The sequence below is a fragment of the Heptranchias perlo genome, chromosome 5, assembly GCF_035084215.1.
Source record: "Heptranchias perlo isolate sHepPer1 chromosome 5, sHepPer1.hap1, whole genome shotgun sequence".
Taxonomy (NCBI): Eukaryota; Metazoa; Chordata; class Chondrichthyes; order Hexanchiformes; family Hexanchidae; genus Heptranchias; species Heptranchias perlo.
In genome coordinates, this window is record NC_090329.1 from 26554121 (window position 1) to 26567577 (window position 13457).

Below are 13457 nucleotides of genomic sequence, written 5' to 3' on the forward strand. Positions count from 1 at the left end.
TGGTCATCACACAGAGCGGGGGGAGGGGGGAGCGGGAGGTCATCACACAGAGCGGGGGGAGGGCGGGAGGTCATCACACAGAGCGGGGGGGGGAGGGGGGCGGGAGGTCATCACACAGAGCGGGGGGGGAGGGGGGGCGGGAGGTCATCACACAGAGCGGGGGGGGGAGGGGGGGCGGGAGGTCATCACACAGAGCGGAGGGGGGAGGGGGGGCGGGAGGTCATCACACAGAGCGGGGGGGAGGGGGGGCGGGAGGTCATCACACAGAGCGGGGGGGGGGAGGGGGGGCGGGAGGTCATCACACAGAGCGGGGGGGGGAGGGGGGGCGGGAGGTCATCACACAGAGCGGGGGGGAGGGGGGGAGGGAGGTCATCACACAGAGCGGGGGGGGGCGGGAGGTCATCACACAGAGCGGGGGGGGGGAGGGGGGGCGGGAGGTCATCACACAGAGCGGGGGGAGGGGGGGCGGGAGGTCATCACACAGAGCGGGGGGGGCGGGAGGTCATCACACAGAGCGGGGGGGGGAGGGGGGGCGGGAGGTCATCACACAGAGCGGGGGGGGGAGGGAGGTCATCACACAGAGCGGGGGGGAGGGGGGGCGGGAGGTCATCACACAGAGCGGGGGGGAGAGGGGGGGCGGGAGGTCATCACACAGAGCGGAGGGGGAGAGGGGGGCGGGAGGTCATCACACAGAGCGGGGGGGGAGGGGGGGCGGGAGGTCATCACACAGAGCGGGGGGGGGGAGGGAGGTCATCACACAGAGCGGGGGGAGGGGGGGCGGGAGGTCATCACACAGAGCGGGGGGGGAGGGGGGGCGGGAGGTCATCACACAGAGCGGGGGGGGAGGGGGGGCGGGAGGTCATCACACAGAGCGGGGGGGGCGGGAGGTCATCACACAGAGCGGGGGGGGAGGGGGGGCAGGAGGTCATCACACAGAGCGAGGGGGGGCGGGAGGTCATCACACAGAGCGGGGGGGGAGGGGGGGCGGGAGGTCATCACGGGGGAGGGGGGGCGGGAGGTCATCACACAGAGCGGGGGGCGGGAGGTCATCACACAGAGCGGGGGGGGAGGGGGGGCGGGAGGTCATCACACAGAGCGGGGGGGGCGGGAGGTCATCACACAGAGCGGGGGGGGAGGGGGGGTGGGAGGTCATCACACAGCGGGGGGGAGGGGGGGTGGGAGGTCATCACACAGAGCGGAGGGGGGAGGGGGGGCGTGAGGTCATCACACAGAGCGGGGGGGGGAGGGGGGGCGGGAGGTCATCACACAGAGAGCGGGGGGGGGAGGGGGGGGCGGGAGGTCATCACACAGAGCGGGGGGGGGGGAGGGGGGGGCGTGAGGTCATCACACAGAGCGGGGGGGGGGAGGGGGGGCGGGAGGTCATCACACAGAGCGGGAGGGGGAGGGGGGGCGGGAGGTCATCACACAGAGCGGGAGGGGAGGGGGGGCGGGAGGTCATCACACAGAGCGGGGGGGGGCGGGAGGTCATTCACACAGAGCGGGGGGGGGGGGGGGGGAGGTCATCACACAGAGCGGGCAGAGGCGGGAGAGTCATAAGAAGAAAGGGTAGGAGAGGGGGGGTCTCAGGTCATACCGAGCAAGGGCAGGGGAGGGGGGTCTCAGGTTGATCCTGGGTCAGCTTCTCTCAAGATCAGCCCACAAATATGCAACAAAACTCGACGTCCCCACCTCCCCCTGGAGTCGTCGCCCCCACCCAACCCCGGCTCGGGGCCCCCTCCATGCCCCCCCCTTTCTGATCACAGGCAATGAGTCAGGCAGGTCTGTGCCCAGTTTCCTGGCAACAGTCATGACATTTTCTTACTGTGCCAGTCCTCAATACCCACTATGTTTCAACCAGACCATTGGGGAGCTGGATGGCTCTGGGGCAAAGTGAAGAAAAGGGGCGAGGAACTGCGGGGGGAGATGGGGAAAGGGACGAGGAGCCCGAGGGAGGTTTGGGTGGGGCGGGGCGGGGGGGGAGATGGGGAAAGAAAAAGGGACGAGGAGCCAGAGGGAGATGGGGAAAGAGGTGAAGAGCCGGAGGGATGTGAAGAAATTGAGGAGGCAGCCTGCCTGCTTTATTTAATCAGTTCGACGAATCTGTGGTCGTCTCTCCCCCATGTGATCCGACCCACTACAAGCTCATTCTGCCCAGGGAAATGCGCTCAAAGGACCTGAGCCCGTCAGTAACCAACAGCGTGACTGGTTTCCTTCTAATTTGCTTCAGGTCGGGCCAGAGAGACACAATTTCTCAGCATGCAGTGGCGGAAACTATTGAGGGCAGTGACGGTCATGAAGGAAGCTGCTTTTTAAACTGCACAGTGTAAAACATTAAACTACGGACAAAAACACTCCGCTTCTGTTACTTCCTCCTCCTGAAATTCAAGCCTCTTCACTCTGCGTCTCAATGTTCCAGCAGATCCTTCCAAGGTGGCACTATGCCTACTCTCTGCAATTCTCTTCCTTAACATTCTGTCTTGCAACCAAGCTCTTCAGTAAGGGGGGGGTTCCAACCCTCCAGGAATGTCCTGGAGACTCCAGGAATTAAAGATTAATCTCCTGGACACTGCTTCGAGCAAATCAGGGAGAAAAATCATCGGGGCATTAAAATAAATAGCATTCCTTTTATTTTCTTTGAACACCTTTGTTTATTAGTTGCAAAAATATTCGAGATGGGGAAAAAAGGCTGTTTGGACTGGGCAGGGCGATTGGAGGCTGGAGGTCATGTGATGAAACCTCCAGGAATACGTCCAACCAGAGTTGGCAACCCAGTCTTTAATCACCTTCTCAAACGTTCCTCCCATTAAACTGAACCTGATAAAGATTTGTACGTGGTGGGTGGGCCGGGATTGCTGCTCCAGAGGGGCTCTGTTCTGAAGCTCAGTGAAGTGACACAGGCCATGTTAATACATGGCCACTTGTTATACAGCCTTGCACACTTGATAACTAGTCTGCGTTCTCCAAGAACAAAGGCAATGGAAGAACATGTCACAAGGTGCATGGGGGAGGGGTATAGAACCAGCAGAGAACTAGAAATAACAAAAAACTGAACTCTGAAAGCTGCCAAGTAGTTGACGAGTCAGCATCAGCTCAAATTTACAAGATGTGTGGAAATCTTTTACTTGATATATAACTGTCCCAACCCAAACTGTTTTGAGGTTACAGAAATCCCCCTTTGAGGTACCTTCCTTAAAATCTTCCAGGGCCTGTTCGCGGTCACACTGTTCTCGGTCCCCATGAAGAGACTGGACTGGGATCCCCTGAAGACTGAAATCACTTGACAAGTCATCGGCTCTACAATGAGGTGAGGAAGAATCAATATTTAATTAGTTACGCAATAAAAACATTCAGACTAAAAGGAAGAAAGATTATGAGCAGTGCCTGTAGCCCTCACCCCCCACTGTCAAGCACTCGTTGCATAGATTTACTGTCAAATGCAGGATGTTATCAGCTCCTCCTCATGTTCTACAGATACTTTATAAAATGAACATGCATTTGGTTTAAGCAGGTGCTTCCTCTTGCCCGGCTGGTTCAACACATTTCTCCTATTCGCAATTTAGATCAGCATTCAGGCTAAATATTTACCAAAAATCATTTTGATAGAGTTTGTAGGAGATCAGAACACATTTCCATGTCATGGTTCAAATAAAATCAGAAACCAAGGGGTTAACAGGCCGTGAATTCTCGCAGACTCCACTGAATGACACATTCTGCCTGCAGGTTACAAACCCACAAAGCAGTCTGTGCTGTTTGGGTTTCCCACGAACTAGCCAGTCTCCTGCCTGATAGAATCATTACAGCACGGAAGGAAGCCATTTCAGCCCATCAAGTCCACGCCGGCTCTATACAAGAGCAATCCAGCTAGTCCCACTGCCCCGCCCTATCCCTGTAGCCCTGCACATTTTTTCCCTTCAGGTACTTATCCAGTTCCCTTTTGAAGGCCATGATTGAATCTGCCTCCACCACCTCCTCGAGCAGTGCATTCCAGATCCCAACCACTCGCTGTGTAAAAAAGGTTTTCCTCATGTCACCTTTGGTTCTTCTGGCAATCACCTTAAATCTAGCATCTTCTATCAATTTTTAGCCCATCCAGTATCTCAACTACCTCTTCCTTTACTGAGACTTTGGCAGCACCATCTTCCTTGGTAAAGATAGATGTAAAGTACTCATTTAGTACCTCAGCCATGCCCTCTGCCTCCAAGCATAGATCTCCTTTTTGGTCCCTAATCGGCCCCACACCTCCTCTTACGACCCATTTACTGTTTACATGCCTGTAGAAGATTTTTGGATTCCCTTTTATGTTAGCCACCAGTCTATTCTCATACTCTCTCTTTGCCCCTCTTATTTCCTTTTTCACTTCCCCTCTGAACTTTCTATATTCTGCTGATGCTGACATTTTTACCAAAGGCATGTTTTGACAATGTCATGAGTTAGGTATTTTGAGCTCTTGGGTTTCGATTCAGCAGAAATGAAACTAAAATTTCTGGACAATTTTTTCTAGAATTGTTTCGTATGAAACATGACCACATTATATAATCTGATATACAACAATCTACATTTATATAGCGCCTTTATGCGTAGAAGAATGTCCCAAGGCACTTCATAGGAGTGTAATCAAACAAAAATGGACGCTAAGTCAAAGAAGAGATTAGGACAGGTGACCAAAGGCTTGGCCAAAGAGGTAGGTTTTAAGGAGGAGAGGTAGAGAGTCAGGGGGGTCTAGGGAGGAAATTCCAGAGCTTAGGGCCCTGGCAGCTGAAGGGACGGCCGCCAATTGTGGGGCGAAAGGAGTAAGGGATGCACAAGGGGCCAGAGTTAAAGAAACAAAAAGTTGAGGGGAGCAGGGAACTGGAGAAGGTTACAGAGATAGGGAGGGGTGAGGCAATGGAGGGATTTAAACACCAGAATGAGACTGTTAAATTGGAGGCATTGGGGAGACCAGGGGCATAATTTTTACTCCGAGCCAGGTAACCCAGATGTCCGCAGATATTTGCACGGGAAACCCGAAGGTTATTGAGTGCGCCACAATTGGAGGGGAGGGGGAGGGAGTTGGGGGGACGCGGATGACATGTGGCGGGGGTGGGTGTGGGGGAGGGGGGGAGGAAAAGAGGGGTCCAGCCAGCATCGGACATGGTGGGGGGGGGGGGGGTTCCAGCCAGCATCGGACATCGGGGACAGGGGTTGGCTGTCGGCCAGGTGAACTTGTTGGGCTCCTCAGGGAGCTATAAAACACTGGTTCGGCCACAACTGGAGTATTGTATCCAGTTCTGGGCACCGCACTTTTGGAAAGATGTGAAGGCCTTAGAGAGGGTGCAGAAAAGATTTACTAGATATATTTCCAAGATTCCAGGGATGAGGGACTTTAGTTACGTGGAAGCTGAGGTTGTTCTCCTTGGAACAGAGACGGTAGCGACGAGATTTGATAGAGGTATTCAAAATCATGAAGAGTCTAGACAGAATAGATGGAGAGAAACTGTTCCCATTGGCGGAAGGGTCAAGGACCACAGGACATAGATTTAAGGTGATTGGCAAAAGAACCAAAGGTGACATGAGGAAAAACTTTTTTTATTTTTTTTTTAAACACAGCGAGTGGTTAGGATCTGGAATGCACTGCCCGAGGGGTGGTGGAGGCAGATTCAATCATGGCCTTCAAAAGGGAACAGGATAAGTACTTGAAATGAAAAAACGTGCAGGGCTACGGGGATAGAGCGGGGCAGTGGGACTAGCTGGATTGCTCCTGCATAGTATCGGCCCGCGGCTTTAAGTGGGGCGTGACTTCCTGGTGTCCGCTCTCCCTCCACCCGCAGACAAACCTGCCTGGGTTATACCCAGAAGCTGGTGTGTTGGAGCCGGAATGCTGTGCCGCTCTGAAAACAGAGTATTTTTACTCCCCACCCGTCCCCAACCCACCCGTTCTTGGGGGTTAAAATTTACCCCCAGGGACATGCATGGGGTGATGGGTCAGTGGGCTATGATACGGCAGCAGAGTTTTGGATGAGCTGCAGTTTACGCAGAGTGGAAGATGGGAGGCCATCCAGGACAGCATTGAATATTTGAAGTGACAAAAACAAGGATGGGATTTTCAGCAGCAGATGAGCTGAGGCAGGGGCGGAGGCGGGCGATGTTATGGAGGTGGAAGTGTAGGCAACCTTGGTGATGGAGTGGAAGCTCAGCTCTGGGTCCAATAGGATGCAAAGGTTGCGAACAGTCTGGAGGGGACGGAATCACTGGCGAAGGAACAGAGTTTGTGGCAGTGGACCGAAGACCATGGCTTTGATCTTCCTGATGTTTAACTGGAGGAAATTGCAGCTCATCCAAAACTGGATGTTGGACAATCAGCCTGACTAATCAGAGGCAGTGGAGTGGTTGAAAGGTAGTGGTGAGGTGGAACTGGGCGTCGTCAGCATATATTGGGACCCTGATCCCATGTCTGAGAATGACAGCGCCGAGGAGCAGTTTGTAGATGAAGACGACAAGACATTTTACTGTAAAAGTCTCCGTTGTAAGGATTGAACTCATCAGTGGAAAGGGCCGAACAGCCTTTTCCTATTCTATCCTCATCATTCCACAAATAGAACTCCCAATGAACGACTGGATTACATTAACCCTTTCCACTCAGAATCCTGAAATCCCACATGCTAGTTACAATAAAGATTCCAACACAATGCCATCACAAGTCCAGAAACAAGGTAGATTGAATGTTCACAAAATGAGGTAAATAATCAGCTTTGATTGCCCTGCTCGTGGTGCTGCTCTGAGCCACACCAGGTGTACTAGAGCAGCTGGAGGGCCAATATCCCCAACTTCGCCCCTCGTCCCCCTACACCATTACAACAGGCCTCCCCAAAACAGTGCAGCTAAAATTGGGACGCAGTGGAGCTAAGGGTTGGGGGAAGACAAACAACGAGGACCAGCATAGGCAGCGAAGACCAGCATAAGAACATAAAAACATAAGAAATAGCTGGATTATTCCATACGGCCCCTCGAACCTGCTCTGCCATTCAATCAGATTATGGCTGACCTTCGACCTCAAGTCCACTTTCTCGCCCGATCCCCATATCCCTTGATTCCCTTACAGTCCAAAAATCCATCCATCTCAGCCTTGACTATATTCAATGACTGAGCATCCACAGGCCTCTGGGGTAGAGAATTCCAAAGATTCATAACCCTCTGGGTGAAGAAATTCCTCCTCATCTCAGTCCTAAATGGCCGACCCCTTATCCTGCAACTATGCCCTCTAGTTCTAGACTCTCCAGCCAGGAAAAACAACCGCTCAGCATTGACCATGTCAAACCCCCTCAGAATCTTATATGTTTCAACAAGATCATTGCTCATTCTTCTAAACTCCAGGGAGTACAGGCCCATTCTACTCAATCGCTCCTCATAGGACAACCCTCTCATCCCAGGAATTAATCTAGTGAACCTTCGTTGCACCGCCTCTAAGGCAAGTATATCCTTCCCTCGATAAGGAGACCAAAACTATATGCAGTACTCGAGGTGAGGTCTCACTAAAGCCCTTTACAACTGTATTAAGACTTCCTTACTCCTGTACTCCAACTCCCTTGCAATAAAGGCCAACTTGTCATTTGCTTTCCTAATAGCTTGCTGTAGCATGTTAACTTCCTGTGTTTCTTGTACAAGGACACCTAAGTCTCTCTGAACACCAACATTTAATAGTTTTTCACCATTTAAAAAATATTCTGTTTTTCTAAACTTCTTACCATAGTGAATAACCTCACATTTCCCTACATTATACACCATCTGCCACCTTCTTGCCCACTCACTTAACCTGTCTATGTCCCTTTGCAGACTCTTTGGGCACAATTTTAAAAAGGAAAAATGGACAGGTTGGGGGTGGGGCATTCAAAATCGCAACCCACTTCCAGGAGGTGGGTTGGTGATTAAACCTTTCAAGGAGGCTGCAGGTCTCCATTTTTCCAGCGTTTCCAATTTCAACCCCTGGGGGCCGGGATTCCCAGGCTTTCTCTTTTCCATACCCCCCAACGATCGTGGACCTCCGGGATGACCTGATACCCCGCCCATAGATCGCGGACCCCCAAATCCCCTTCAACGATCGCGGACCCCCGCTATGATCCCCGATCCCCCCCCCCACAATGATCGCAGACCCCTGATTTCCCTCCCCAATGATCGCGGGCCCACCGATGACACCAGATTTCCCCCCCCCAGTGATCACGGACCCCATGCAATAACCCCCGATCATGACACCCCCCCCCCCCCGGTGACTCCCATGCCCACCGGGCTCTCCATCCCAACCCACGACCCATGCTCCCCCATCCCATCTATTCAAACAAAGACTTACCTGCAGACTTACCTGAAGACGTCCTCTCCCTGACTGGCCTCCTGTCCGACTGAGAACTGTCTGTCAATCAGGCCGGTCAGTCGGACGGGAAATCAACAAAAAAAAAATAAAAGCTGTCCTTACGTCAAAATTGTAAGGACGTCCGGGAAAACCGTACTGCCAGGTTTCCCGTTCGCAATTTGACTCCCCCTCCCCCTTCGCAGCTCGGGGTCAAAATCACGCCTTTATGTCCTCATCACAGCTTACTTTCCCACCTAGCTTTGTATAGTCAGTAAATTTGGATACAATACACTCAGTCCCTTCATCTAAGTCATTAATATAGATTGTAAATAGCTGGGGCCAAAGCACCGATCCTTGCGGCACCCCACGAGCTACAGCCTGCCAGCCTGAAAATGACCCATTTATCCCTACTCTCTGTTTTCTGTCCTTTAACCAATCAATGCTAATATATTACCCCCAAACCCATGAGCTCTTACCTTGTGTAACAACCTTTTATGAGGCAACTTATTGAATGCCTTTTGAAAATCCAAATATATGACATCTACTGGTTCCCCTGCTAGTTACATCCTCAAAAAACTCTAATAGATTTGTCAAACATGATTTCCCTTTCATAAAGCCATGTTGACACTGGCTAAATATTTTATGATTTTCGAAGTGCCCTGTTACCATTTCCTTAATAATGGATTCCAGCATTTTCCCAACGATCGATGTCAGGCTAACTGGCCTGTAGTTCCTTCCTTTCTTGAATAGCGGGGTCAAATTTGTTAGCTTCCAATCCACGGGGACCGTTCTAGAATCTAGGGAATTTTGGAAGATCATAACCAATGCATCCACTATCTCTGCAGCCAACTCTTTTAGAACCCTAGGATGTTGGTCATCAGGTCCAGGGGATTTATCGGCTTTTAGTGTCATTGGTTTCTCCAGTACTTTTTCTCTACTGATATTAATTACTTTAAGTTCCTCACTCTCACCTTGGTTCCCCACTATTTCTGGTATGCTTTTTGTGTCTTCTATTGTGAAGACAGAAATAAAATATTTGTTTAATGTCTCTGCCATTTCCTTATTCCCCATTATAATTTCTCCTGTCTTAGCCTCTAAGGAACCAAAGTTTACTTTCGCTAATCTCTTCCTTGTTACATACTTGTAGAAGCTCTTACAATCTGTTTTTATATTTCTTGCTAGTTTACTTTCATATTGTATTTTCTCCCTTTTTATCAATTTTTTGGTTGTCCTTTGCTGGTTTCTAAAACTCTCCCAATCATCAGGCTTACTACTCTTCTTGGCAACATTATAAGCCTCTTTTAATCTAACACTATCCTTAACAACTTTAGTTAGCCAAGGATGAATCACTTTTCCTGTGGAGATTTTATTTCTCAATGGAATGTATATTCGTTGAGAATATTGAAATATTTCTTCAAATGTTTGCCATTGCTTATCTACCATCATACCTTTTAATCTAATTTCCCAATCTATCTTAGTCAACTTGCCCCTCATACCTATGTAATTGGCTTTATTTAAGTTTAAGACTCTAGTTTCAGACTTAAGTACTTCACTCTCAAACTCAATGTGAAATTCTTTCATATTATGATCACTCTTCCCCAGAGGATCCTTTACTGTGAGATTACTAATTAACCCTGTCTCATTACACAATACAAGATCTAAAATAGCCTGTTTCCTGGTTGGTTCCATGACGTTTTGTTCTAGGAAACAGTCTCCAATACATTTCATGAACTTGTCCTCCAGACTGCCTTTGCCAATTTGATTTATCCAGACTATATGTAGATTAAAGTCCCTCACGTTTATTGCATTACCTTTGTTACAAGCTCCTCATTTCTTGATTAATACTCTGTCCAACAGTATAACTACTGTTAGGGGGCCTATAAACTACTCCCACCAGTGTTTTCTGCCTCTTATTATTTCTTACCTCCACCCATATTGATTCTACTTCCTGATCTTCAGAGCCAAGATCCTTTCTCACCACTGTCCTTATAATCATCTTTTATTATCAGGGCTACACCCCCTCCTTTTCCATTTTGTCTGTCTTTTCGAAACATCAAGTATCTTGAAATATTTAGTTCCAACCGTGGTCACCTTGCAACCATGTCTCTGTAATGGCTATCAGACCAAACCCATTTATCTCTATTTGTGCCATTAATTCATCTATCTTGTTACGAATGCTTCATGCATTCAGATAAAGAAACTGTAGTTTCAACTTTCTCCAATTTTTCCCTGCTTTGACCTTATTTGCTGATGCACTATTACTGTTAAACACTCTGTCCCTTCCTGCCGCACTCTGCTTATCTTTACCCAAATCATTACACTGCTCTGTTGCCTTGACTTTTCTCTCTAGATTTCTAAATTTCGGCTCAACTGACCATCCACCACCTCCACAACCCTTTTTTAGTTTAAAGCCCTGTCTACAGCCCTAGTTATTCTATTTGCCAGGACACTGGTCCCAGCACAGTTTAAGTGGAGCCCGTCCCAACAGTACAGCTCCCTCTTTCACCAGTACTGGTGCCAGTGCCCCATGAATCGAAACCCTTGTCTCCCACACCACTCTTTCAGCCAATCACTTAACTCTCTGATCTGTTTGACCCTATGCCAATTTGCACGTGGCTCCAGTAGCAATCCAGAGATTATTACCTTTGAGGTCCCACTTATTAATTTAGACCCTAGCGCCTTAAACTGTCTCAGCAGAACCACATTCCTAGTTCTACCTATGTCGTTGGTTCCTACGTGGACCACGACAACTGGATTTTCCCCCTCATGCTCCAAGTTCTTTTCCAGCCTCAAGAAGATGTCCTTAACCCTGGCACCGGGCAGGCAACGCAGCCTTCGGGACTCCTGGTCGCGGCTGCAGAGAACAGTGTCTATCCCCCTGACTATAATATCCCCTATCACTACAGTATAGGCAACGAGAAACAGCATAGGCAACGAAAAGTTATGCTGATAGGGGGAGATGAAGGTGGGAGGAGGCCCATGTGGAGCATAAACACCGGCATTGATGTTGTCCTCACCAATCTACCTGTCACAGATGCATCTGTCCATGACAGTATTGGTAGGAGTGACCACTGCACAATCCTTGTGGAGACGAAGTGCCGTCTTCACACTGAGGACACCATCCAACATGTTGTGTGGCACTATCATCGTGCTAAATGGGATAGATTCAGAACAGATCCAGCAGCTCAAAACTGAGCATCCATGAGGCGCTGTGGGCCATCAGCAGCAGAATTGTATTCCAGCACAATCTGTAACCTCATGGCCCATCATATCCCTCACTCCACCATTACCATCAACCCTGGTTCAATGAGGAGTGTGGAAGAGCATGCCAGGAGCAGCACCACGCTTACCTAAAAATGAAGTGCCAACCTGGTGAAGCTATAACACAGGACTACATGCATGCTAAACAGCGGAAGCAACATGCTATAGACAGAGCCAAGCCATCCCACAACCAACGGATCAGATCAAAGCTTTGCAGTCCTGCCACATCCAGTCGTGAATGGTGGACAATTAAACAACTAACGGGAGGAGAAGGCTCCGTGAACATCCCCATCCTCAATGATGGCAGAGTCCAGCATGTGAGTGCAAAAGACAAGGCTGAAGCATTTGCAACCATCTTCAGCCAGAAGTGTAAAGTGGGTGATCCATCCTCCCGATATCCCCACCATCACAGAAGCCAGTCTTCAGCCAATTCGATTCACTCCACATGATATCAAGAAATGGCTGAGTGCACTGGATACAGCAAAGGCTATGGGCCCTGACAATATCCAGCTGTAGTGCTGAAGATTTGTGCTTCAGAACTAGCCGCGCCTCTTGCCCAGCTGTTCCAGTACAGCTACAACACCGGCATCTACCCAACAAAGTGGCAAATTGCCCAGGTATGTCCTGTCCACAAAAAGTAGGACAAATCCACTCTGGCCAATTACCGCCCCATCAATCTGCTCCCAATCATCAGTGATGGAAGGTGTCGTCGACAGTGCTATCAAATGGCACTGACTCACCAATAAGCTGCCCACGGATGCTCAGTTTGGGTTCCGCCAGGACCACTCGGCTCCAGTCCTCATTCCAGCCTTGGTCCAAACATGGACAAAAGAGCTGAATTCCAGAGGTGAAGTGAGAGTGACTGCCCTCGACATCAAGGCAGCATCTGACAGAGTGTGGCATCAAGGAGCCCTAGTAAAATTGAAGTCAATGGAAATCAGGGGGAAAACTCTCCAGTGACTGGAGTCATACCTAGCACAAAGGAAGATGATAGTGGTTGTTGGAGGCCAATCATCTCAGCCCCAGGACATTGCTGCAGGAGTTCTTCAGGGCAGTGTTGTAGGCCTTCAGCTGCTTCATCAATGACCTTCTCTCCATCATAAGGTCAGAAATGGGGATGTTCGCTGATGATTGCAGTGTTCAGTTCCATTCGCAACCCCTCAGATAATGAAGCAGTCCGTGCCCGCATGCAGCAAGACCTGGACAACATTCAGGCTTGGGCTGATAAGTGGCAAGTAACATTCGTGCCAGACAAATGCCAGACAATGACCATCTCCAACAAGAGAGTGTCCAACCACCTCCCCTTGACATTCAACGGCATTACCATCGCCGAATCCCCCACCATCAACATCCTGGGGGTTACCATTGACCAGAAACTTAACTGGACCAGCCACATAAATACTGTGGCTACAAGAGCAGGTCAGAGGCTGGGTATTCTGCGGCAAGTGACTCACCTCCTGACTCCCCAAAGCCTTTCCACCATCTACAAGGCATAAGTCAGGAGTGTGATGGAATACTCTCCACTTGCCTGGATGAATGCAGCTCCAACAACACCGAAGAAGCTCGACACCATCCAGGACAAAGCAGCCTGCTTGATTGGCATCCCATACACCACCGTAAACATTCACTCCCTCCACCACCGGCACACCGTGGCTGCAATGTGTACCATCTACAGGATGCACTGCAGCAACTCACCAAGGCTTCTTCGACAGCATCTCCCAAACCCGCGACCTCTACCACCTAGAAGGACAAGGGCAGCAGGCACATGGGAACAACACCACCTGCACGTTCCCCTCCAAGTCACACACCATCCCGACTTGGAAATATGGCTGAGTGCACCTTTCCTTCATCGTCGCTAGGTCAAAATCCTGGAACT

General features: G+C 50.1%; 1 protein-coding gene across 1 annotated transcript in view; it reads right to left on the minus strand.

The window, feature by feature from the left end:
• Window positions 1-13457, minus strand: part of LOC137321662 (probable ATP-dependent RNA helicase DDX43) — a 59998-nt gene that overhangs the window by 8373 nt on the left and 38168 nt on the right. The window contains 1 exon segment of the mRNA XM_067984164.1: window positions 3185-3294. Within this exon segment, the coding sequence (XP_067840265.1) occupies window positions 3185-3294 (110 nt within the window).